Below are 25,218 nucleotides of genomic sequence, written 5' to 3'. Positions count from 1 at the left end.
GGACAGAGGAGCCTGGTGGGTTACAATCCATGGGGTTGCAAAAGAGTCAGATGCAACTGAACAACAAATTCTCATTACTATCCATCTACCTTTATTAGAGGTGTTCTAAGTTATTCCAAAGGAAGCTCACACATCTGAGATATGAAGGCAGATTTGGCAATCATGGGCATTGTACATGGACACTCGCGTTCCTGAGAAGCTTACTATCTATCATGCCTAAACCCTATGCCATCCATCTATCTGCTCACACTCTTTCCACTCCTTACTCACACACAGTACTTGCCTCCCTTCCATGTCATGCAGTGATTCACAACAGGGTAAGAAGCAAAATATGGAGGCAGAATCTGCCTCTTTCAAAGGAAGAATGAGTCGGATGAGAAAACCAGGAAGACAGGTGGTACAGAAACCAAAGAAACGATTTCAAGGTGGGAAGAAGTGGTCAACCCTGAAGTCATGGTAGGAAGATGTCATTATATTTCATATTAAGAGACCTCTGGTGAACATGGTCAACATCATTTTAATAACATGGTAAACACAAAAATTATAGTCAGGGAGCTGGGATGTAAAGGAAAGGAGGAGAAGTGGAGAAACCAGGAGAGCAGAGAATATTAACAATGAAAAAAATTAAAAAAAAAAAAAAGAATGGGGTAGCGATCTGAGGGGGAAAACAAAGCTGCAGAATTTTTTTTAGTGGATGGGACTTGTACTCCTGGAACATGAAGGAATTGGCAGTGAGGGTAGATGCTGTGTTAGACCCAGTAAGCATTCTGAACACCAAGAGCTGAATCACAAGGGAAGAAATTTTATACTTAGCAAGTACGTAGCTGAGTTATACTCATGAAATGGATGTGTGGTTTGCACACAGGAGAGTTACACAGAGTTCAAATCCAAGGTCACAAACTGAGCCAGATGGACCAATTTACTTCAACTGCAGGGTAACTGCCTGAGGGCCTTTGTCACAAATCAGTTTTCGAAATATGAGGCAGGGTCACTTTCCAAGGGTGTAGTGGAAACAATGACTGACTTTATTTTTGGGGGCTCCAAAATCACTGTAGATGGTGATTGCAGTCATGAAATTAAGACTTCCTCCTTGGAAGGAAAGTTATGACCAACCTAGACAGCAGAGTTGGACACAACTGAAGCGACCTAGTAGCAGCAGCAGACAGCATATTAAAAAGCTGAGACATTACTTTGTTAACAAAGGTCCATCTAGTCAAGGCTATGGTTTTTCCAGTAGTCATGATTGGATGTGAGAGTTGGACTATAAAGAAAGCTGAGCGCAGAAGAATTGATGCTTTTGAACTGTGGTGTTAGAGAAGACTCTTGAGAGTCCTTTGGACTGCCAGATCCAACCAGTCCAACCTAAAGGAAATCAGTCCTGGGTGTTCATTGGAAGGACTGATGTTGAAGCTGAAACTGCAACATTTTGGCCACCTGATGCGAAGAGCTGACTCATTTGAAAAGACCCTGATGCTGGGAAAGATTGAAGGCAGGAGGAGAAGGGGACGACAGAGGATGAGATGTCTGGATGGCATCACCGACTCAATGGACATGAGTTTGGGTAAACTCCAGCAGTTGACGATGGACAGGGAGGCCTGGTGTGCTGCGGTTCATGGGGTCGCAAAGAGTCGGACATGACTGACTGACTTAACTGAACTGAGAGTTACAAAGTACCATAAGTGTATGTTACTCTTCCAAAATGTTTGAATAAACTCTAAGTAACAACTTTTATTTAAAAAAAAATACATAAGAGAAGAAAGAAGAAATACCCCCCAAAGACAAAAATATTAATAGGGTTTATGGACTTATGCTGGCACACAGCTGTTGAATTGGAAAAAAGTGGGTACATTTGATATGAAGACAATGAAAACTGAGGAGAAAATATGTTAGACCAGATAATACTACAAATTCAGGTATATGTCCTCTATTCAGCCACAGATAAAAATAAACCTGGAGTAAACAGGTTTTGAGTAGCCTAGTCCTACTGTGATTAATCTTTTGTTCAGCATCCATTTAGAACTTAGATATTCACTATCTACTAGATTATTTTGAACTTGCTGATAAAACTACAATGTATTATGTTTATATATTTTATCCCTGCAGCACTGTTACAGGTTTTTGCATAATGTCAGCCATTTCACATTCAATCATCATTTATTCATTCAACAAATATTTACTAAGCACCTACTAACATGGCCCTACATGTCTTCAGGTTCCACATCTGTAGATTCAATCAACGGGGGAAGGAAAATATTCACCAAAAAATTTTTTTCAAAAAGTTTCAAAGAGCAAAACTTGAATTTTTCATGTGCTGGCAACTATTACATAAAATTCACATTTTATTAGGCATTATAAGTAATCTAGAGAGATAATCATGATGGTGTGATCACTCATCTAGAGCCAGACATTCTGGAATGTGAAGTCAAGTGGGCCTTAGAAAGCATCACTACGAACAAAGCTAGTGGAGGTGACAGAATTCCAGTTGAGCTATTTCAAATCCTGAAAGATGATGCTGTGAAAGTGCTGTACTCAATATGCCAGCACATTTGGAAAACTCAGCAGTGGCCACAGGACTGGAAAAGGTCAGGTTTCATTCCAATCTCAAAGAAAGGCAATGCCAAAGAAAGCTCAAACTACCACATAATTGCACTCATCTCACATGCTAGTAAAGTAATGCTCAAAATTCTCCAAGCCAGACTTCAGCAATACGTGAACCATGAACTTCCTGATGTTCAAACTGGTTTTAGAAAAGGCAGAGGAACCAGAGACCAAATTGCCAACATCTGCTGGATCATGGAAAAAGCAAGAGAGTTCCAGAAAAACATCTATTTCTGCTTCATTGACTATGCCAAAGCCTTTGACTGTGTGGATCACATTAAACTGTGGAAAATTCTGAAAGAGATGAGAATACCAGACCACCTGATCTGCTTCTTGAGAAATTTGTATGCAAGTCAGGAAGCAACAGTTAGAACTGGACATGGAACAACAGACTGGTTCCAAATAGGAAAAGGAGTACGTCAAGGCTGTATATTGTCACCCTGCTTATTTAACTTATATGCAGAGTACATCATGAGAAACGCTGGGCTGGAAGAAGCACAAGCTGGAATCAAGATTGCTGGGAGAAATATCAATAACCTCAGATATGCAGATGACACCACCCTTATGGCAGAAGGTGAAGAGGAACTAAAAAGCCTCTTGATGAAAGTGAAAGTAGAGAGTGAAAAAGTTGGCTTAAAGCTCAACATTCAGAAAACGAAGATCATGGCATCCGGTCCCATCACTTCATGGGAAATAGATGGGGAAACAGTGGAAATAGTGTCAGACTTTCTTTTTTTGGGCTCCAAAATCACTGCAGATGGTGACTGCAGCCATGAAATTAAAAGATGCTTACTCCTTGGAAGGAAAGTTATAACCAACCTAGATAGCATATTCAAAAGCAGAGACATTACTTTGCCAACAAAGGTCCATCTGTTCAAGGCTATGGTTTTTCCTGTGGTCATGTATGGATGTGAGAGTTGGACTGTGAAGAAGGCTGAGCACCAAAGAATTGATGCTTTTGAACTGTGGTGTTGGAGAAGTCTCTTGAGAGTCCAAGGGAGACTGCAAGGAGATCCAACCAGTCCATTCTGAAGATCAGCCCTGGGATTTCTTTGGAGGGAATGATACTAAAGCTGAAACTCCAGTACTTTGGCCACCTCATGTGAAGAGTTGACTCATTGTAAAAGACTGATGCTGGGAGGGATTGGGGGCAGGAGGAGAAGGGGACGACAGAGGATGAGACGGCTGGATGGCATCACTGACTCGATGGACGTGAGTCTGAGTGAACTCCGGGAGTTGGTGATGGACTGGGAGGCCTGGTGTGCTGCGATTCATGGGGTTGCAAAGAGTCGGACACAACTGAGCGACTGAACTGAACTGAACTGAAAGTGAATATATGTAGGTTATTTGCATATAATATAACATTTGGTATACGGGACTTGAGCATCCATAAAGTTTGGTATCCATAGGGGATCTACCAAGGGACAGACTCTATTCTAGACTTTATTCTGTTTATTTATCATAACCAGAACAAACCAAACAAAAACAAAAAATCAAAAGTAATACTGCCTTAATGGCACTTACATATACTAAGTGCTCAATAATAGAAACTGGTGCTTGATCTTGGAAATGTGAATCTGCTACTTTCACTATCCTAATTCTTTGAATAAAACCAAGAAACAATAAGGCTAAACACCTTATGTGCCTTGAAACTTCAAAAGAAATTCAATGAGTTTAATGAACATAAAGTAAACGAATTATAAGTCTACTCAACTATTTTATTTTGGTGCTGTTAAAAAGTAGTTGCTTCTCTTTCTTTTTTGCCAACTCCCTTTCCCTTTCCCCCTCATCTGGTATCAGATCCTGTACTGCTGGCACAAGACTCTGTCCAGCTCATTCACAGATTGTTGTTGGTCCAAGAAGTAAGCATGTGACTCAAAAGTTTCTGGGATTTTTCACTTTTGGAAAAAAGACTCTTTCCTCAGTGGTCTGTAAAGACATGAAAAAAGCATTCTGAGGACCACTGCATGGAGGAAGCCAATCTGAGACAATAAAACCAGTTCCTGGTTCCACTGAGTCCCTAACGGCAGTTCTGTCCCTAAGCTTTTACACAGATAGACTACATGAGTCAATACATTTCCTCTTTTTATTTACTTAAGCTACTTGATTGGATTCCCGTCACTAGCAATCAAAAGGATTGTAACCAATACTCTTTAAAAAGAAGACTTCTTTACAATGGGAAACACTGTTTTTGGGGAAGCTGGGAGTATGGACCCAAGTTTGAATCAGAGCTCAGCCATTTATTAGCTGGAAAATTTATCTCTCTGAGCCTCAATTTGCTCTTCTATAAGATAGAGATAATGATACTTTCCTTCCAGAGAGGCTAAGAGGAGATACCATACCTGGCATTCAACATGTGCTCAAAAATATGAAACTTCTACATATTCTTGACATCCAACTGCCTTTACCCTAAGATTTCTGAGTATGCGTATCTGTATTCACGATTTAAGATTCTAGAGGCAAATATACACAACTTGCTTCATAAAGATGTTGTTCCGGTCTTCACAAAATCCACTTAATGTTCTTTAAGTGACAGATAGCTTCTCAGAATTCAAATATGTATTTTTCAAAAAATAAAAAAGATCTTTTCCCAGGGAAATGGTTTTCTTTCATCCCTTCTATGGTTAATTCTTAATTGATCAAGACTTCATCAAGAAAATAGGATGTTCCTATTATTAATACCCCATTTTAAGAATTAGGCCCTCCAATAGTAGTTCTCTAGTCTCTAATAATATTAATTTCTCTCTTCAACTAATAAACAATGTTCATGAACATACCTTTCCAATTTTTCAGATAGATTGTCAGCAGAATCAGAAGAAGAGATATGGTATATGTCTGACAATTCCAAGCGCTGTCTGTATCCTTTCTTCAAAATTGGTCTGGTCCAGCTAAAATAAAGAGAGGAGAAACAGATATAACTGTTAACTTGATCTCCAATGTAGACTTGAAATCAGATAAAGTTTCAAATTTTCTAGCATGTGGAAAAGAGCCGCGCATAAATATGAGAATAAAGTAAGGCATCTTCTATGAATATCAGAGATTCATATCTCACAGAACTCAACTGTATAAAACATCAACACCTCTGAACTGACATGACTATAGCTTTTTCTAAAAGGATTAGGAATGGTGGTAGAATCTTTCCCAGAGAGGAAAAAAAAGAAAACTGCTAAACATTCTATACTAAAAGTATAAAAATCTGAAAGGAAGGGCGGGAAGGAGAGAGGTGGGAAGAAATTTCCCTAAAATAACCAGATATTAAAAGTTTATAGTTTGTTGAAGTCCAGCCTCTACAAAATGATCTATGAATGATCAGACAGACACTCAAACAACACCCAACATATCATAGTACAAACTCCTCAGCAATGTGCTATTTGTGGAATGAACTAACTATAGCTAGAGGGCTAATGAGTAGTGTGTGTCAATTTGTTGACTTAATCATCACCCCTGAATGACGGTGGGGATCATAATTTTCTTGTGTTTGTCTCCTCATCTTACAACAGTTACGCACTTCGGCCCGCTACATATCTAATAAATAACAATTTATGATGGAAGCTGGCCTGGTAAATGATTAGGCAGGATACTGCAGTTATTTTCAAGTACATGTTTCTAACTATTGTGAATAAGGCAAAATAATCTTCACAGAGAGGCTTTCCAGGTGGCTCAGTAGTAAAGAATCTGCCTGCCAATACAGGAGATGTGGGTTTAATCCCTGGGTGGAGAAGATTCCCTGGAGAAGGAAATGGAAACTCACTCCACTCTCCTTGTCTGAGGAACCCAATGGATAGATGAGCCTGATGGGCTACAGTCCATGGGGTTGCAAAGAGTCAGACACAACCTAGCAAATAAACAACAACAATGATCTTCACAGAGGTGAGAAAATCTAAAAACAAAACAAAGAAAAGGGAAAACAAAGAGGAAGGAGGGAGGGGCAGGAAAACTGTTAAAGAAATTATGTACAAAAAGAGACTTCTAAATGAAAGTTGTTGAGCAAATGAGACCTTTCTCATGCGAAATGGCATGTATTTATTAACAAAATGAATTGAAGTTGAAATTAGTGATTCTCTGGAATCAAGATTGCTGGGAGAAATATCAATAACCTCAGATATGCAGATGACACCACCTTTATGGCAGAAAGTGAAGAGGAACTAAAAAGCCTCTTGATGAAAGTGAAAGTGGAGAGTGAAAAAGTTGGCTTAAAGCTCAACATTCAGAAAACGAAGATCATGGCATCTGGTCCCATCACTTCATGGGAAACAGATGAGGAAAAGGTGGAAACAGTGTCAGACTTTATTTTTCTGGGCTCCAAAATCACTGCAGATGGTGACTGCAGCCATGAAATTAAAAGACGCTTACTCCTTGGAAGAAAAGTTATGACCAACCTAGATAGCATATAAAAAAGCAGAGACATTACTTTGCCAACAAAGTCCATTTAGTCAATGCTATGGTTTTTCCAGTGGTCGTGTATGAATGTGAGAGTTGGACTGTGAAGAAAGCTGAGCGCTGAAGAATTGATGCTTTTGAACTGTGGTGTTGGAGAAGACTCTTGAGAGTCCCTTGGACTGCAAGGAGATCCAACCAGTCCATTCTAAAGGAGATCAGTCCTGGGTGTTCTTTGGAAGGACTAATACTAAAGCTGAAACTCCAGTACTTTGGCCACCTCATGTGAAGAGTTGACTTACTGGAAAAGACTCTGATGCTGGGAAGGATTGGGGGCAGGAGGAGAAGGGGACAACAGAGGATGAGATGGTTGGATGGCATCACTGACTCGATGGACATGAGTTTGAGTGAGCTCCGGGAGTTGGTGATGGACGGGGAGGCCTGGCGTGCTGTGATTCATGGGGTCGCAAAGAGTCGGACATGACTGAGCGACTGAACTGAACTAAACATATGTTTTTACTCTTACTATCTTTCTTTTCTTCAGAAAGTTCTAAAGTTTGGTGTCATTGAGAATTTGGTAATATCAAGGCATGTCACCCATCAAAAATTAAAAGAGTGTTTTAGCAGTATCTGAGAGGCCAAATAAACTCATGACAGCAAAGTATTCTAGCAAAGCTACTCTGAATAAAAAGAGGAAATGCTATGCCAAACACAAACATTTTGACATTGTTTCAGGGCAAAACTACAAAAGGCTCTTATGTCTACCTTCACCACTCCCACCCAACGGGTCCAGATTCTTGTTTACACTTCCCTGGTCTTCACCCCTTCCCTGCGTTCCTGGTGTATCTACAACTTGTCCTTCCTTAAAATTCAACTGAATTTAAGAGACAAAGAAGGTCACTACATAATGATCAAAGGATCAATCCAAGAAGAAGATATAACAATTATAAATATATATGCACCCAACATGGGAGCACCGCAGTATGTAAGACAAATGCTAACAAGTATGAAAGGAGAAATTAACAATAACACAATAAAAGTGGGAGACTTTAATACCCCACTCACACCTATGGATAGATCAACTAAACAGAAAATTAACAAGGAAACACAAACTTTAAACGATACAATAGACCAGTTAGACCTAATTGATAGCTATAGGACATTTCATCCCAAAACAATGAATTTCACCTTTTTCTCAAGCGCACATGGAAAAAAAAAAAAAAAAACAGCTTACTTGAAAAAAAAAAGTATTTCAATGAAATAGCAGTAAATAGAAATTATGATTCCTCTTTCTATGAAATGTCAAACATTAGGAGAAATAATATTAAAATCCCCAAATACCTCCATGATAGCAATATTCAGGAAATAGTTTATGGTAAACATTTTTAATAAACAGCAGCATAAAATAAAATAAAATAAAAAAGAATAAGCATTTATTATAGGAAAGTTACCATGTGCTTATAGAATTTTGGGCAATTGATTGAAGAAAAGAATTCAGCTGAAAAGTGTTTTAAATGGCTAGGTAAGAATTTTTAGGATAAGAAAAGAATTTCTGCTTCAATTGAGAGTACTTCAAGGAATACTAATTTTCACCTGCCATTTTGGATAACTTTTGAACTTGCCATTGATCCTGGTAACACACTGAGTGAAAATCCTTGATGTCATATATGCTAAGATGGTGCTTATTATCTTGTCTATTCACATCATAATGAAAACTTATCATGAATAATATGTGTTAAGTGATGTATGTGGTTTTTGTTTGTAACCTGTAGGACTTTCATTAAAAAATATATGTACTTCCAAATTGTAAAACCAGGTAACTTTTAAATAATTTTAAATGACTTTCTACAAGAGTCTACTAAATTTAGGACAATTACTTCACATAGAATTTTAATCATTCTGTGAAAAACTAAAAATTTTGTTATAGGAAAAGAAAGGAAATATGGGCAATATTAGCACAATAAAAGTCCATTCTGGGTTGTAAGTATATTTAAAAAAAAAAAAATTCAACTGAATTACAACCCAGCTCAAAGGCTCAGGAGTTTCACCAACCATTTCTGACCAAGATATTAACAAGTGACAATGGCTTAATATGTCAGTTTTTTTTCATTTTTACTTGCAATGTTTGCATCTTAACAAGAGCCTTCAAATCTCAACAAAGGATGATAGTAAGGTTCATCTTTATTGCCCATTGTGATCCATTGGCAGTTTTTCAGAGAGAACAAGAATGAAAATATTGAGGACAGTCTGAACACAGTAAAGAAGTCCCATGATCTAGCATCTACAGTGGGCATTGTCTGAGAGAGTGTTGGCACACCCACCTGGCGCTTGCCATCCAGTAGCAAGCATAAGCACTGGAGCCACATTTGCTGATACAGGGGTCGGTGAGAGTGTGAAAAATCTGGGGCAGCAATTTTAGGATATAAACTCTATTCTGTTAGTTATAAGCCTTTGTAAAATAAAGTCAATAAGTGAAAAGCTGAAGCAAGTGTTTACTACTAATAAAAAAATTATGTGTGTACAGCACTTTCACAAACACTAGCATATTGTCATTTTAATTTGAAAGTCTTCATAGGTAGGCAGAACAAAGAGATGACTGCCTTACTTTAAGCATAAAGGAATGGAGGCTCAAAGATGCTAAATTTGTTTGTTACTAAATGGCAAAAACTATATTTTACCACATTCTTCTGACATCATCCCTTCCTTTACCATGTTCAGCTTTTATTGTCTAGGAAAATTAAGCTTGGTGGGTTATTCTGGACAGAGTATGGAAGGAGGGTCTAGCAGCAGGGAAATCAAAAGCTAGCAAACTGCAGGCAATGATATGGTGTGCTAGCATGTCTTCGCCCATGCCTTCCTCAGAAAAACAAAAGGTGACTTATGGCATCAGCCAGTTTCTGTGTTGTAAACGCTCCCACCATGACCAGTTTCAAGCCATCAAATGTGAAGTCACTGAGCACCAAGTTGGGAAGAGATACACAGTTGCATATCATAATATAGTGTGATTACCATTCAGATACAATCAACTAACCTCAGTAGCATAGATAATAATGAATAGGCAGCAATAACTTTTGAGTTTTTATTATCTTTATTTAACATAATTTATTTCAATTAATTTTTAATACTAGTTGTGCTTAACAACCAGCTCACGAAGTTCCTGAAAATTTAACAATCAGCTCAACCAGAAAAGGGCCAACTTGACCTCGTGGATTCAATCTCTGGGTCAGGAAGATCCCATGGAGAAGGAAATGGCAACCCACTCCTCTAATCTTACCCAGAAAACCCCATGGACAGAGGAGCCTGGTGGGCTGCAGTCCATGAGGTCGCAAAAGAGTTGGATAGACTGAGTGACTAAACAACAACAGCAAAAAATGGAAAATTTAGAAGAGAAAAATATACTCCCTCTATTGCTAAAACTTTTATTTTCAGTATGTTTAAAATTGTTAAAATATGAAACTAAATTTACAAATAAAGAGAATCTCACTAACTGTAAATATTATAATACCATAGACATTTGCAGGAAGTTTAAAAACAATTTTTTTCTTTTAAAAACTAATAAACATACGTCTTTTGGTCCATATCTAAGACCTGATCACCAATTCCATAAATGACTTTCTAGCTCATTTTAAAGTAACACAATTTGATGGCTACGTTTATAAAAAGCTTCCTTGTGTTATCTGTGCCCATTTTAATACATATATTATAACATTACCTCTAGTCTTGATTATAAAGAGCTCCATAGCCCAGCACCATCAAATCAAACATATTCAGTAGTATTAAGAGTTAGCCATTAATAATGATTAATACAGTTTAGTGTTTCTGACAGATTCATTACAGTAAACCTATATTCATAACCTGAAACAGAAACTTAAGGTTAATTATGAAACCTAAAATCAATTAACTTTAAGCTGCCTGGTAATCAATCACCAGTTAACTGAAAGAATTTATTTTGTGAGATTAAGCCAAAAACAACTGAACAAAATCTCTGCTCCATCATGGAGGTCCCCCTGACTACCTCAAACCAATCCTAAAAATAAAAACAAGCAAATAAAAAAATCCCAGTTATCTATATCTAGACACTCAATGAAATATTAGTTACTGTAAAACTCCAGCCACTCTTTCTTTTGAATGAGCTTGAGTATGTTCAACATACTTGGATAGAATTTAGGATGACAACTCAGGATACCTATCTCAAAATTTCTTCCATTAAAAAATGAATGAGCATGCAAGTGTTTCATAATAGCAAGGCAGGTATACCTGCAATAGCCAAAAGCAATAAACCCTGTTCTTCCTCATTTTCCTCAAACCTGCTCTCACCATCCTTTCCCTCATCTCTAACTGATCTTATTCTCCTTTTTTGTTCATAACCTGTAACTGCATATTGAAAATGGACTTATAAATTGAACTTAGAAACTGTGACAATTTCCAAAGTTTTCGCTATTTCTAACAGAAACTCACTAATCATTAATTACAGGGCTTCAGAGATTCTTAAGGTATACAGTTCTTTATATCCTAAAGTTTTCAGTTCAGTTGCTCAGTCATGTCCGACTCTTTGCGACCCCATGAATGGCAGCACACCAGGCCTCCCTGTTCATCACCAATACCCAGACTTTAGTCAAACTCATGCCCATCAAGTCAGTGATGCCATTCAGCCATCTCATCCTCCGTCGTCCCCTTCTCCTCCTGCCCCCAGTCCCTCCCAGCATCAGGGCCTTTTCCAGTGAGTCAACTCTTCGCATGAGGTAGCCAAAGTATTGGAGTTTCAGCTTTAGCATCAGTCCTTCCAAAGAACACCCAAGACTGATCTCCTTTAGAATGGACTGGTTGGATCTCCTTGCAGTCCAAGGGACTCTCAAGAGTCTTCTCCAACACCACAGTTCAAAAGCATCAATTCTTCAGTGCTCACCTCTCTTCACAGTCCAACTCTCACATCCATACATGACCAATGGAAAAACCACAGCCTTGACTAGATGGACCTTTGTTGGCAAAGTAATGTCTCCACTTTTGAATATGCTATCTAGGTTGGTCATAACTTTCCTTTCAAGGAGTAAGCATCTTTTAATTTCATGGCTACAATCACCATCTGCGGTGATTTTGGAGCCCAGAAAAATAAAGTCTGACACTGTTTCCACCTTTTCCCCATCTATTTCCCATGAAGTGATGGGACCACATGCTATGATCTTAGTTTTCTGAATGTTGAGCTTTAAGCCAACTTTTTCACTCTCCACTTTCACTTTCATCAAGAGGCTTTTGAGTTCCTCTTCACTTTCTGCCATAAGGGTGGTGTCATCTGCATATCTGAGGTTATTGATATTTCTCCTGCCAATCTTGATTCCAGCTTGTGCTTCTTCCAGCCGAGTGTTTCTCATGATGTACTCTGCATATAAGTTAAATAAGCAGGGTGACAATATACAGCCTTGATGTACTCCTTTTCCTATTTGGAACCAGTCTGTTGTTCCATGTCCAGTTCTAACTGTTGCTTCCTGACCTGCATATAGGTTTCTCAAGAGGCCAGTCAGGTGGTCTGGTATTCCCATCTCTTTCAGAATTTTCCACAGTTTATTGTGATCCACATAGTCAAAGGCTTTGGCACAGTCAATAAAGCAGAAACATATGTTTTTCTGGAACTTTCTTGCTTTTTCCATGATCCAGCAGATGTTGGCAATTTGATCTCTGGTTCCTCTGCCTTTTCTAAAACCAGCTTGAACATCAGGAAGTTCACGGTTCACATATTGCTGAAGCTTGGCTTGGAGAATTTTAAGCATAGACCAACATAGAAAATAAAAGTCTAGCACCCAGACCCATTGCACATTTAATAAGAGACTTCAGGTTTTATCAAGAAAAAAATCAATCACTTGATTAAAAAAAAAAATACAAACACACACAATGAAACTGTATTTAGTTTCATTTCTTAGAATAAAAATTCTGATTTTTGCACAGATGTAGAGTGACTTGTACTTCCTTATGATGAAAAGAATTTTCCAATTAAAGACATTATTAAAGCCTTGATATTTCAAGAAACCTATCCCTGTACAACCACATAATTAAAGCTTATAATCACCTTCCCATTTGACATTTGGCTTTATTAATCCACCAGAGGCAACTGACATTTTCATCTGCTATAATTTAAGATGAAGGTCAAGTATCAGATCTTTTCAGTTTAAGATGATTTTGTTTGTATAAAACAATCATGTCTCTACATTATGTAATATTATTTTTGATTTATATAGCCAAGTGAAATAAACAGCAAATTCAAATCCATGGTTGCATGACACATCTCCCAAATACTGACAAATCGATAAACTCAAATGACGAAGACTTTTTCCTTTCTGCATGAAATGATACTTAAGGAAATAATAGAAATTATTGTAAACTGCTTAGTATAGACAAATTTAAATACACTAGAGGTTTTCTCCTCATCCAGTGTATTTACCATGGTTTGAAATCCCTCAGATATGTTGGATAGTCCTAAAGAAAATGCTGAAGTTTAGGAAGAGGAAAGGAGGGGAATCATTTGAACAGACTGTGACAATAAATCTCAAATTTCTGCAGTACGTTTTGCCCGTTTGCTTTAGCTTTTTGAAAAATGGCTATGATGGGAAGAATTGGTTTCCGACCAAAAGTCATTTCATCTCTACAAGGATGTCGTTTTCAATTCATGTAAATAACACTTTAAATGTCACAAGTGTTTAACCAACTTAGATCCAGGGTTATTTGTGTCAGATGTGTTTTTCCTCAATGAATTTTAGTAAAGATAAACCTTGAGAAAGTAATGGCATCTAGCCCTCAAAAGTCCTACATAAAACTTGTAGGTTTTAAGAATGTACCTCACAGCTGCAGCACTGGGTGCAGGTCAGGTCAGTGAGTATGTCCTCTGACTCCACAAGGTAATTAAACAGTGTTTGCCTTCTTGCTTGCTAAACAAGCTATTTTTGTGTTTGAGAGTTAATTTCTCATGAGGCACTTACCTTACCAACAGAACTGTAGAAATTCTTTTTCTTCGTGTAGATAAGTTAACAGTAAATAAATGTAGTCAATGAATTTTAGAAGATTTGGAAAGATGATTATTTGCTGCTCAAAAAAAGCCTACAAACCAATCTGAAAAATCTTCCAGAGGCCCACAATTTAAAGCCATGATACAAATCAATTTAACTTCATGCCGAATGAACCTAAACTTAAATAGAAAATTGATAGACTTATTTTATAAGATGCTTCTAAATATAAATGTATCAGGAATGCAAGCGTATTAAAACATCTGGCAAAAATACTTTCTTTTTGCTTATCTATATACAGTAATGTCTAATGGTAAGTATGTATAACTTGAAATAAGAAAGAAGTTCTATTTAATTAAAGAAGAAGGCATATATAATTAGTACTCGCTATGGCTATCTATGCCGGAGAAGGCAATGGCAACCCCCTCCGGTACTCTTACCTGGAAAGTCCCATGGACTGAGGAGCCTGGTGGGCTGCAGTGAGCCTAACGACCATGGGGTCGCTAAGAGTTGGACACGATTGAGCGACTTCACTTTCACTTTTCACTTTCATGCATTGGAGAAGGAAATGGCAACCCACTCCAGTGTTCTTGCCTGGAGAATCCCAGGGACGGGGGAGCCTGGTGGACTACCGTCTATGGGGTCGTACAGAGTTGGACACGACTGAAGCAACTTAGCAGCAGCAGCAGCATGGCTATCTAAGCAAACAAACTTTCTAGTCAAATATACCTTAACTCCATGATTTTCACGTAATTTTCACTATAAATTTTAATTCCCATAAACTTTCATTTCTTTCCTGATATAACTGTCTGAGATAAAACTACCATGAAGACTAAAAAAACTCCACTTAATTTCTACTATAAATCTGTTCTGAAAAAACTGAACTAGTGATTTTAAGTGGAGAAGGCATTGGCACCCCACTCCAGTACTTTTGCCTGGAAAATCCCATGGATGGAGGAGCCTGGTAGGCTGCAGTCCATGGGGTCATGAAGAGTCGGACACAACTATGAGACTTCACTTTGACTTTTCACTTTCATGCATTGGAGAAGGAAATGGCAACCCACTCCAGTGTTCTTGCCTGGAGAATCCCAGGGACTAGGAGCCTGGTGGGCTGCTGTCGATAGGGTCGCACAGAGTTGGACATGACTGAAGCGACTTAGCAGCAGCAGCAGCAGCAGCAGTGATTTTAAGAAGAAAATTTTAAGTTTTAATTCTATTATTTCCCAGGCATGTGACCTTTAAAAAACTCTTATTAAGATCTCTTAGCTGCAGCTCCTCCTGGAAATAACAACTATGACTATTTGGTTTTCATGGGGGTCAGATTCAATGTTGTTCATAAAATATTATAGCTGTAGATTATTATATTGCTTCTTCATAGAATCTACATGGCTTTAATTTCCAGAGCACTAGAGTTTATTATTGGGACTATAACAAAAGTAATAGCTTACATTAGTAGACTATTACTATAATTCTGTAAAATTCTAAGTATTTCACATTCATTATTTCATCTGATCCCCACAATGATTCAACAGTTAAGTCCTAGTATTATCTTCATTTTACAGATGAATAACAGGCTGAAGGAGCTTAAATCATTTATCCAGGGCAGAGTTAGAATTTCAAAACAGGACTGTGATACCAAAGCCTACACTTGTACCAAATTTGCCATATTAGGACTAATTTTAGGAAAACAAAAATAATATACCCTTAGGTATAATATGAAAAGCATAAGCAACAACAGAAAAAAAACAATAGATTAGACATCATCAAATTATAAAAATTTTATGCCTTAAAGCAGACCATCAAGGAAGTGGAAAAAATAATCCAAAGAATGGGAGAATTTTTTTGCAGATCATACATCCAATAAGAGATCTGTATGTAGAATATATAAGGAACTCATAACTCAATCATAAAAAGACAACCCAATTTATAAATGGGCAAAGGATCTGAATGGACATTTCTCCAAAAGAGATATATGAACACCCAAAAGCATATGAAAAGATGTTCAACTTCATTAGCTGTTAGAGAAATGCAAATCAAAATCACAATGAGATTCTACTTCATAACCATCAGAATGTCTATAATCTAAAAGACAGGTAACAGGAGGGCGGTCCTAAGATGGCAGAGGAATAGGATGGGGAGACCATTTTCTCCCCAACAAATTCATCAAAAGAACATTTAAATGATAAGTAAATTCCACAAAACAACTTCTGAATGCCGGCAGAGGACATCAGGTACCCAGAAAAGCAGCCCACTGTCTTCGAAAGGAGGTAGGAAAAAATATAAAAGACAAAAAAAGAGACAAAAGAGGTAGGGATGGAGCTCCATCCCAGGAAGGGAGTCTTAAAAAGAGAGAAGTTTCCAAACACCAGGAAACACTCTCACTGTCGAGTCTGTGGCGAGCCTTGGAAGCACACAGGGCAACATAACAGGGAGGAAAAATAAATAAATAATTAAAACCCACAGATTATGAGCCTAACAGTAACTCTCCCAGTGAAGAAGCAGCACAGACGCCTGCACCCGCCACTAGCAAGCAGGGGCTGGGCAGGGAGGCACGGGCTGCATTGCTTAGAGTGAGGACCGGGCCTGAATGCCCCGAGGGCAATCTGAGTGAACTAACTTGGGCTAGCAAACCAGACTGTGGGATAGCTACCATGTGAAAAGCCCTAAGACACCTCCAGGCCCACTCACAGAACAAAGGGCTGAACAGAACTAGGCAGCTGCAGACCATCCCCTTCTGGTGACAGGCAGCCAGAGCCGGAAGGGGGAAATCGCAGCCCCAGAGAGACATTATCTACCGAACTGCAAGCAGGCTTCTTTTCTAACTAAGACTTCTTGGGGTTCTGGACAGTCAACATCTGCCTGAGAAGGTGCACCGGTTCTACACCCAGAAAACCGAGCAGCAGGGACGGGGGAGGTGATAAGTTGCAGCGACCACGCTCTCCAAACACCTCATCACCTGAGCTGCTCTGACCTGGAAAGGGCACAAAAAGTAGGCCCAACTGAGTCTGCGCCTCTGAGAACTACCCGAGTGCCTGAACCTGAGTGGCTTAGAACTGGGAGGTGCATGCAGCCCAGGGCCAGCCTCGGACAGTTCCTGGTGGAGCAACCTAGAGCCTGAACAGTGTGGGCAGGGAGGGCACATGTGCCGTGAGTGGGGGCAGGCCCAGTGTGGCTGAGACACTGCAAGCACATGCCAGTGTTATTTGTTTGCAGCGTCCCTCCCTCCCCACAGCGCAACTGAACAAGTGAGCCTAAAAAAAGTGTCCACCACCACCCACTTTGTGTCAGGGTGGAAAGCAGACACTGAAGAGACCAGCAAACAGAAGAAGCTAAAACAGAGGGAACTGCCTTGGAAGTGACAGGTGCAATAGATTAAAACCCTGTAGTTAGTACTGACTGCATAGGAAGGGGCCTATAGATCTTGAGAAATAGAAGCTGGACCAAGGAACTATCCAAAAATGAACTGACCCCACAATACCCACAACAATACCAGAGAAAGCCCTAGATATATTTTTACTATTTTTATGATCATTCTTTTTTTTTTAATTAAAAAAAAATTTTAAGTCCTCTATTACTCCTTCAATTCTTTAATTTTCACTTTTATAACATACTATTACTTTGCAATAAAAAAGACCCTATTTTTTAAAGCGAACTTCATATATTTTTTTTTTTATAATTTTTGTGACTTTGTTTTTTCTTCTTTTCTTTAATATTGTATTTTTGAAATTCCAACCTCTACTCTAGATTTTTAATCTTTGCTTTTTGGTATTTGTTATCAATTTTGTACATTTACAAACCCAATCTTCAGTACCCATTTTTCACTTGGGAGCAAGATTACTGGCTTGACTGCTCTCTCCCCCTTTGGACACTCCGTTTTCTCCACCAGGTCGCCTCTGTCTCCTCCATCCCTCTTCTCTTCTCTACCAAACTCTGTGAATCTCTGTGTGTTCCAGACGGTGGAGAACACTTAGGGAACTGATTACTGGCTGGATCTGTCTCGCTCCTTTTGATTCCCCCCTTTTATCCTCCTGGCCACCTTTGTCTTCTTCCTCCCTCTTCTCTTCTCTGTTTAACTCCGTGAATATCTCTGAGAGGTCCAGTTGTGGAGTGCACATAAGGAAGTGATTACTGGCTAGCTTGCTCTTTCCTCTTTTGATTCACCTCATCTCATTCGGGTCACCTCTAGCTCCCTCCTCCCTCTTCTCTTCTCCATGTAACTCTGTGAACCTCTCTGGGTGTCCCTCACTGTGGAGAAACTTTTCATCTTTAACCTAGATGTTTTATCAATGCTGCTGTATAGAAGGAGAAGTCTTGAGACTACTGTAAAAATAAGACTAAAAACCAGAAGCAGGAGGCTTAAGTCCAAATCCTGAGAACACCAGAGAACTCCTGACTCCAGGGAACATTAATTGACAGGACCTCATCAAATGTCTCCATACCTACACTGAAACCAAGAACAATCCAAGGGCCAACAAGTTCCATAGCAAGACATACCACGCAACACAGGAACACAGCCCTGAGCTTCAATATGCAGGCTGCCCAAACTTACTTCAAAACCATTGACACCTCATAACTCATTTCTGGACACTTCACTGCACTCCAGAGAGAAGAAACCCAGCTCCACCCACCAGAATACCAACACAAGGTTCCCTAACCAAGAAACCTTGACAAACCACCCGTACAACCTCACCCACAGCGAGGAAACTCCACAATAAAGAGAACTCCACAAACTGCCAGAATACAGAAAGGCCACCCCAAACTCAGCAATATAAACAAGATGAAGAGAGAGAGGAATACCCAGCAGGTAAAGGAACAGGATAAATGTCCACCAAAGCAAACCAAAGAAGAAGAGATAGGGGATTGACCTGATAAAGAACTCCAAATAATGATAGTGAAAATGATCCAAAATCTTGAAATCAAAATGGAATCACAGATAAATAGCTTGGAGACAAGGATTGAGAAGATGCAAAAAAGGTTTAACAAGGACCTAGAAGAAATAAAAAAGAGTCAATATATAATGAATAATGCAATAAATGAGATCAAAAACACTCTGGAGGCAACAAATAGTAGAGTAACAGAGGCAGAAGATAGGATTAGTGAAGTACAAGATAGAATGGTAGAAATAAATGAATCAGAGAGGAAAATAGAAAAACGAATTAAAAGAAATGAGGACAATCTCAGACCTCCAGGATAGTGTTAAATGCCCCAACATTCGAATCATAGGAGTCCCAGAAGAAGAAGACAAAAAGAAAGACTATGAGAAAATACTTGAGGAGATAATAGTTGAAAACTTCCCTAAAATGGGGAAGGAAATAATCACCCAAGTCCAAGAAACCCAGAGAGTCCCAAACAGGATAAACCCAAGGTGAAACACCCCAAGACACATATTAATCAAATTAACAAAGAACAAACACAAAGAATAAATATTAAAAGCAGCAAGGGAAAAACAACAAATAACACACAGGGGTATTCCCATAAGGATAACAGCTGATCTTTCAATAGAAACTCTTCAGTCCAGGAGGGAATGGTAAGACATACTTAAAGTGATGAAAGAAAATAACCTACAGCCCAGATTACTGTACTCAGCAAGGATCTCATTCAAATATGAAGGAGAAATCAAAAGCTTGACAGACAAGCAAAAGCTCAGAGAATTCAGCACCACCAAACCAGCTCTCTAACAAATGCTAAAGGATATTCTCTAGACAGGAAACACAAAAAGGGTGTATAAACTTGAACCCAAAACAATAAAGTAAATGGCAATGGTATCATACTTATCAACAATTACCTTAAACGTAAATGGGTTGAATGCCCCAACCAAAAGACAAAGACTGGCTGAATGGATACAAAAACAAGACCCCTATATATGTTGTCTACAAGAGACCGACCTCAAAACAGGGGACACATACAGACTGAAAGTGAAAGGCTGGAAAAAGATATTCCATGCAAATAGAGACCAAAAGAAAGCAGGAGTAGCAATACTCATATCAGATAAAATAGACTTTAAAACAAAGGCTGTGAAAAGAGACAAAGAAGGACACTACATAATGATCAAAGGATCAATCCAAGAAGAAGATATAACAATTATAAATATATATGCACCCAACATAAGAGCACCACAATATGTAAGACAAATGCTAACAAGTATGAAAGGGGAAATTAACAATAACACAATAGTAGTGGGAGACTTTAATACCCGACTCACACCTATGGATAGATCAAACTAAACAGAAAATACAAGGAAACACAAACTTTAAACGATACAATAGACCAGTTGGACCTAATTGATATCTATAGGACATTTCACCCCAAAACAATGAAATTCACCTTTTTCTCAAGTGCACACAGAACCTTCTCCAGGATAGATCACATCCTGGGCCATAAAGCTAGCCTTGGAAAATTCAAAAAAATTTAAATCATTCCAAGCATCTTTTCTGACCACAATGCAGTAAGATTAGATCTCAATTACAGGAGAAAAACTATTAAGAATTCCAACATATGGATGCTGAACAACACGCTGCTGAATAACCAACAAATCACAGAAGAAATCAAAAAAGAATTCAAAATATGCATAGAAACAAATGAAAATGAAAACACAACAACCCAAAACCTGTGGGACACTGTAAAAGCAGTGCTAAGGGGAAAGTTCATAGCAATACAGGCATACCTCAAGAAACAAGAAAAAAGTCAATTAAATAACCTAACTCTACACCTAAAGCAACTAGAAAAGGAAGAAATGAAGAACCCCAGGATTAGTAGAAGGAAAGAAATCTTAAAAATTAGGGCAGAAATAAATGCAAAAGAAACAAAAGAGACCATAGCAAAAATCAACAAAGCCAAAAGCTGGTCCTTTGAAAGGATAAATAAAACTGACAAACCATTAGCCAGACTCATCCAGAAACAAAGGGAAAAAAATCAAATCAATAAAATTAGAAAAGAAAATGGAGAGATCACAACAGACAACACAGAAATACAAAGGATCATAAGAGACTGCTACCAGCAAGTATATGCCAATAAAATGGACAACGTGGAAGAAATGGACAAATTCTTAGAAAAGTACAACTTTCCAAAGCTCGACCAGGAAGAAATAGAAAATCTTAACAGACCCATCACAAGCATGGAAATTGAAACTGTCATCGGAAATCTTCCAGCAAACAAAAGCCCAGGTCCAGACAGCTTCACAGCTGAATTCTACCAAAAATTCAGAGAAGAGCTAACACCTATCCTACTCAAACTCTTCCAGAAAATTGCAGAGGAAGGCAAACTTCCAAACTCATTCTATGAGGCCACCATCACCATAATACCAAAACCTGACAAAGATGCCACAAAAAAGAAAACTACAGGTCAATATCACTGATGAACATAGATGCAAAAATCCTGAACAAAATTCTAGCAATCAGAATCCAACAACACATTAAAAAGACCATACACCATGATCAAGTGGGCTTTATCCCAGGGATGCAAGGATTCTTCAATATCTGCAAATCAATCAATGTAATACACCACATTAACAAATTGAAAAATAAAAGCCATATGATTATCTCAATAGATGCAGAGAAAGCCTTTGACAAAATTCAACATCCATTGATGATAAAAACTCTCCAGAAAGCAGGAATAGAAGGAACATACCTCAACATAATAAAAGCTATATACGACAAACCCACAGCAAACATTATCCTCAATGGTGAAAAACTGAAAGCATTTCCCCTAAAGTCAGGAACAAGACAAGGGTGCCCACTTTCACCACTACTATTCAACATAGTTTTGGAAGTTTTGGCCACAGCAATCAGAGCAGAAAAAGAAATAAAAGGAATCCAAATTGGAAAAGAAGAAGTAAAACTCTCACTATTTGCAGATGACATGATCCTCTACATAGAAAACCCTAAAGACTCCACCAGAAAATTACTAGAACTAATCAATGACTATAGTAAAGTGGCAGGATATAAAATCAACACACAGAAATCCCTTGCATTCCTATACACTAATAATGAGAAAATAGAAAGAGAAATTAAGGAAACAATTCCATTCACCATTGCAAAGGAAAGAATAAAATACTTAGGAATATATCTACCTAAAGAAACTAAAGACCTATATATAGAAAACTATAAAACACTGGTGAAAGAAATCAAAGAGAACACTAATAGATGGAGAAATATACCATGTTCATGGATCAGAAGAATCAATATAGTGAAAATGAGTATACTACCCAAAGCAATCTATAGATCCAATGCAATCCCTATCAAGCTACCAATGGTATTTTTCACAGAGCTAGAACAAACAATTTCACAATTTGTATGGAAATACAAAAAAACCTCAAATAGCCAAAGCAATCTTGAGAAAGAAGAATGGAACTGGAGGAATCAACCTGCCTGACTGCAGGCTCTACTACAAAGCCACAGTCATCAAGACAGTATGGTACTGGCACAAGACAGAAATATAGATCAATGGAACAAAATAGAAAGCCCAGAGATAAATCCACACACCTATGGACACCTTATCTTTGACAAAGGAGGCAAGAATATACAATGGATTAAAGACAATCTCTTTAACAAGCGGTGCTGGGAAATCTGGTCAACCACTTGTAAAAGAATGAAACTAGAACACTTTCTAACACCATACACAAAAATAAACTCAAAATGGATTAAAGATCTCAACGTAAGACCAGAAACTATAAAACTCCTAGAGGAGAACATAGGCAAAACACTCTCTGACATACATCACAGCAGGATCCTCTATGACCCACCTCCCAGAATATTGGAAATAAAAGCAAAAATAAACAAGTGGGACCTAATGAAAATTATAAGTTTCTGCACAACAAAGGAAACTATAAGCAAGGTGAAAAGACAGACTTCAGAATGGGAGAAAATAATATCAAATGAAGAAACAAACAAACAACTAATCTCAAAAATATACAAGCAACTCCTGCAGCTCAATTCCAGAAAAATAAACAACCCAATCAAAAGCGGGCCAAAGAACTAAATAGACATTTCTCCAAAGAAGACATATAGATGGCTAACAAACACATGAAAAGATGCTCAACATCACTCATTATCAGAGAAATGCAAATCAAAACCACAATGAGGTACCATTTCACACCAGTCAGAATGGCTGAGATCCAAAAGTCTACAAGCAATAAATGCTGGAGACGGTTGTGGAGAAAAGGGAACCCTCTTACATTGTTGGTGGGAATGCAAACTAGTACAGCCACTATGGAGAACAGTGTGGAGATTCCTTAAAAAGCTGGAAATAGAACTGCCTTATGACCCAGCAATCCCACTGCTGGGCATACACACTGAGGAAACCAGAATTGAAAGAGACACGTGTACCCCAATGTTCATCGCAGCACTGTTTATAATAGCCAGGACATAGAAGCAACCTAGATGTCCATCAGCAGATAAATGGATAAGAAAACTGTGGTACATATACACAATGGAGTATTACTCAGCCATTAAAAAGAATACATTTGAATCAGTTCTAATGAGGTGGATGAAACTGGAGCCTATTATACAGAGTGAAGTAAGCCAGAAAGAAAAACACCAATACAGTATACTAATGCATATATATGGAATTTAGAAAGATGGTAACAATAACCCTGTATACAAGACAGCAGAAGAGACACAGATGTATAGAACAGTCTTTTGGACTCTGTGGGAGAGGGAGAGGGTAGGATGATTTGGGAGAATGGCATTGAAACATGTATAATATCATATATGAAATGAATCCTCAGTCCAGGTTCGATGCATGATACTGAATGCTTGGGGCTGGTGCACTGGGATGACCCAGAGGGATGGTATGGGGAGGGAGCAGGGAGGGGGGTTCAGGATGGGGAACACGTGTATACCTGTGGCGGATTTGTGTTGATGTATGGCAAAACCAATACAATATTGTAAAGTAATTAACCTCCATTTAAAATAAATAAATTTATATTAAAAAAAGAAATATACAGCTAGCAGTGGAGCGCTTTGCTGAATGTGCTCTTTACCCCCTGGCCTGCTGGGCATATCTTACACCAATTTCCTTCATAGTTTATGGTTGTACCTATACCTTAAGAATGTCAGTTTTCCTTCTTTGTGCTTATTTCCTCTCAAAGATATTAACCTAACAACAATATTACTTTGGACAAACCATTCACAGGCCTTGGTTTTCCTATCCATAAAATACCTTAATTTTTGGTAGAGAATACCTAACTTTCTTTCAGCATTATATTTCTAATTGTCTAATGTCACAAAAGAATCTCAGGCTATACTCTTTCTGAAAAGCAATTTAACAATAATTTCTAAAAAACTTTAAAAGTAACTGCACTTTAAGAACTTTGTCTTAAAGAAACAGTCATAAACTTTAACAGAGATTTATTCACAATGATGTTTATCTTAGATTTGTTAATAATAATTTAAAAGTCAGAACCAGCTTAGATAAAAAACAGTAAGAAAAACTAAATTCAGATACTTATATGTTTGAATATTATAATGTTGGGATATATTTAAATATTGGAATAAAAATTTCAAGAACCATTGAAAATAAAGATTTCCACCAAAATATGATAAAGAGGAAAAAGTTTTACAATCCAGTGTTAAATTGTTTATAAACTCAATCTGTAAAATACATATGTTCATGGGAAGAAAAGTTGGAGGAAATAAAAATGAAACTTGTAATTACCAAAAATAAATAAATAAATAAATAAAAGGCAGGTAACGGTATGTACTGACAAAGATGTGGAAAAGTGAGAGCCCTCATACCCTGCATTCTAAAATTAGCTACAGTGATAGTCACACATCTCTTCAAAAAACATTGACTTGTATACTTTGAGTTAATTTTTTGGCATGTGAATTATATCTCAAAAAATCTGGTATTAAGACAAACAAAGGTGGTATAAAGAAATCAATTGTCAGTGTGGATTTAGGAAAGTTTTCCCAAATGTTTGATTTTCACTCCTAAAATTGGTAAAATGCAAAAATTTATTATGTTGACTTTGACATTCTAAACCCTTTCATAGTCAGTGCCTGGGTAGCTGCTACAAGTGATTAAGGCTATGCAAAGCCCACAAATGGATCCAAGGACTGGCAACACGCAACATGAGACATACAAATTACCTCCTGGGTCCCAGAAGCAAAGCAATTAACTGCTGCAACCATAATACTATGAACACAGAAAAAGTGAGAATGATGATAGTACACTGAAGAAACTGAGGAATGAGTAGTATTGGCATAAAAAGACCATGTGTAACAGCTGTACTTAATTCATTCACAAGTGCTGG

At 38.0% G+C, this 25,218-nt stretch overlaps 1 protein-coding gene across 2 annotated transcripts in view; it reads right to left on the bottom strand.

The window, feature by feature from the left end:
- Positions 1-25,218, bottom strand: part of CFTR (CF transmembrane conductance regulator) — a 219,456-nt gene that overhangs the window by 172,862 nt on the left and 21,376 nt on the right. For both annotated transcript variants that reach the window (XM_070369592.1, XM_070369593.1), the window contains exon 2: positions 5,376-5,486. In XM_070369592.1, the coding sequence (XP_070225693.1) occupies positions 5,376-5,486 (111 nt within the window). The remainder of the gene's footprint in view (positions 1-5,375; positions 5,487-25,218) is intronic.

Source organism: Bos mutus, chromosome 4, assembly GCF_027580195.1.
Source record: "Bos mutus isolate GX-2022 chromosome 4, NWIPB_WYAK_1.1, whole genome shotgun sequence".
NCBI classification, from domain to species: Eukaryota; Metazoa; Chordata; class Mammalia; order Artiodactyla; family Bovidae; genus Bos; species Bos mutus.
This window is presented reverse-complemented; position numbering and strand designations above follow the sequence as displayed.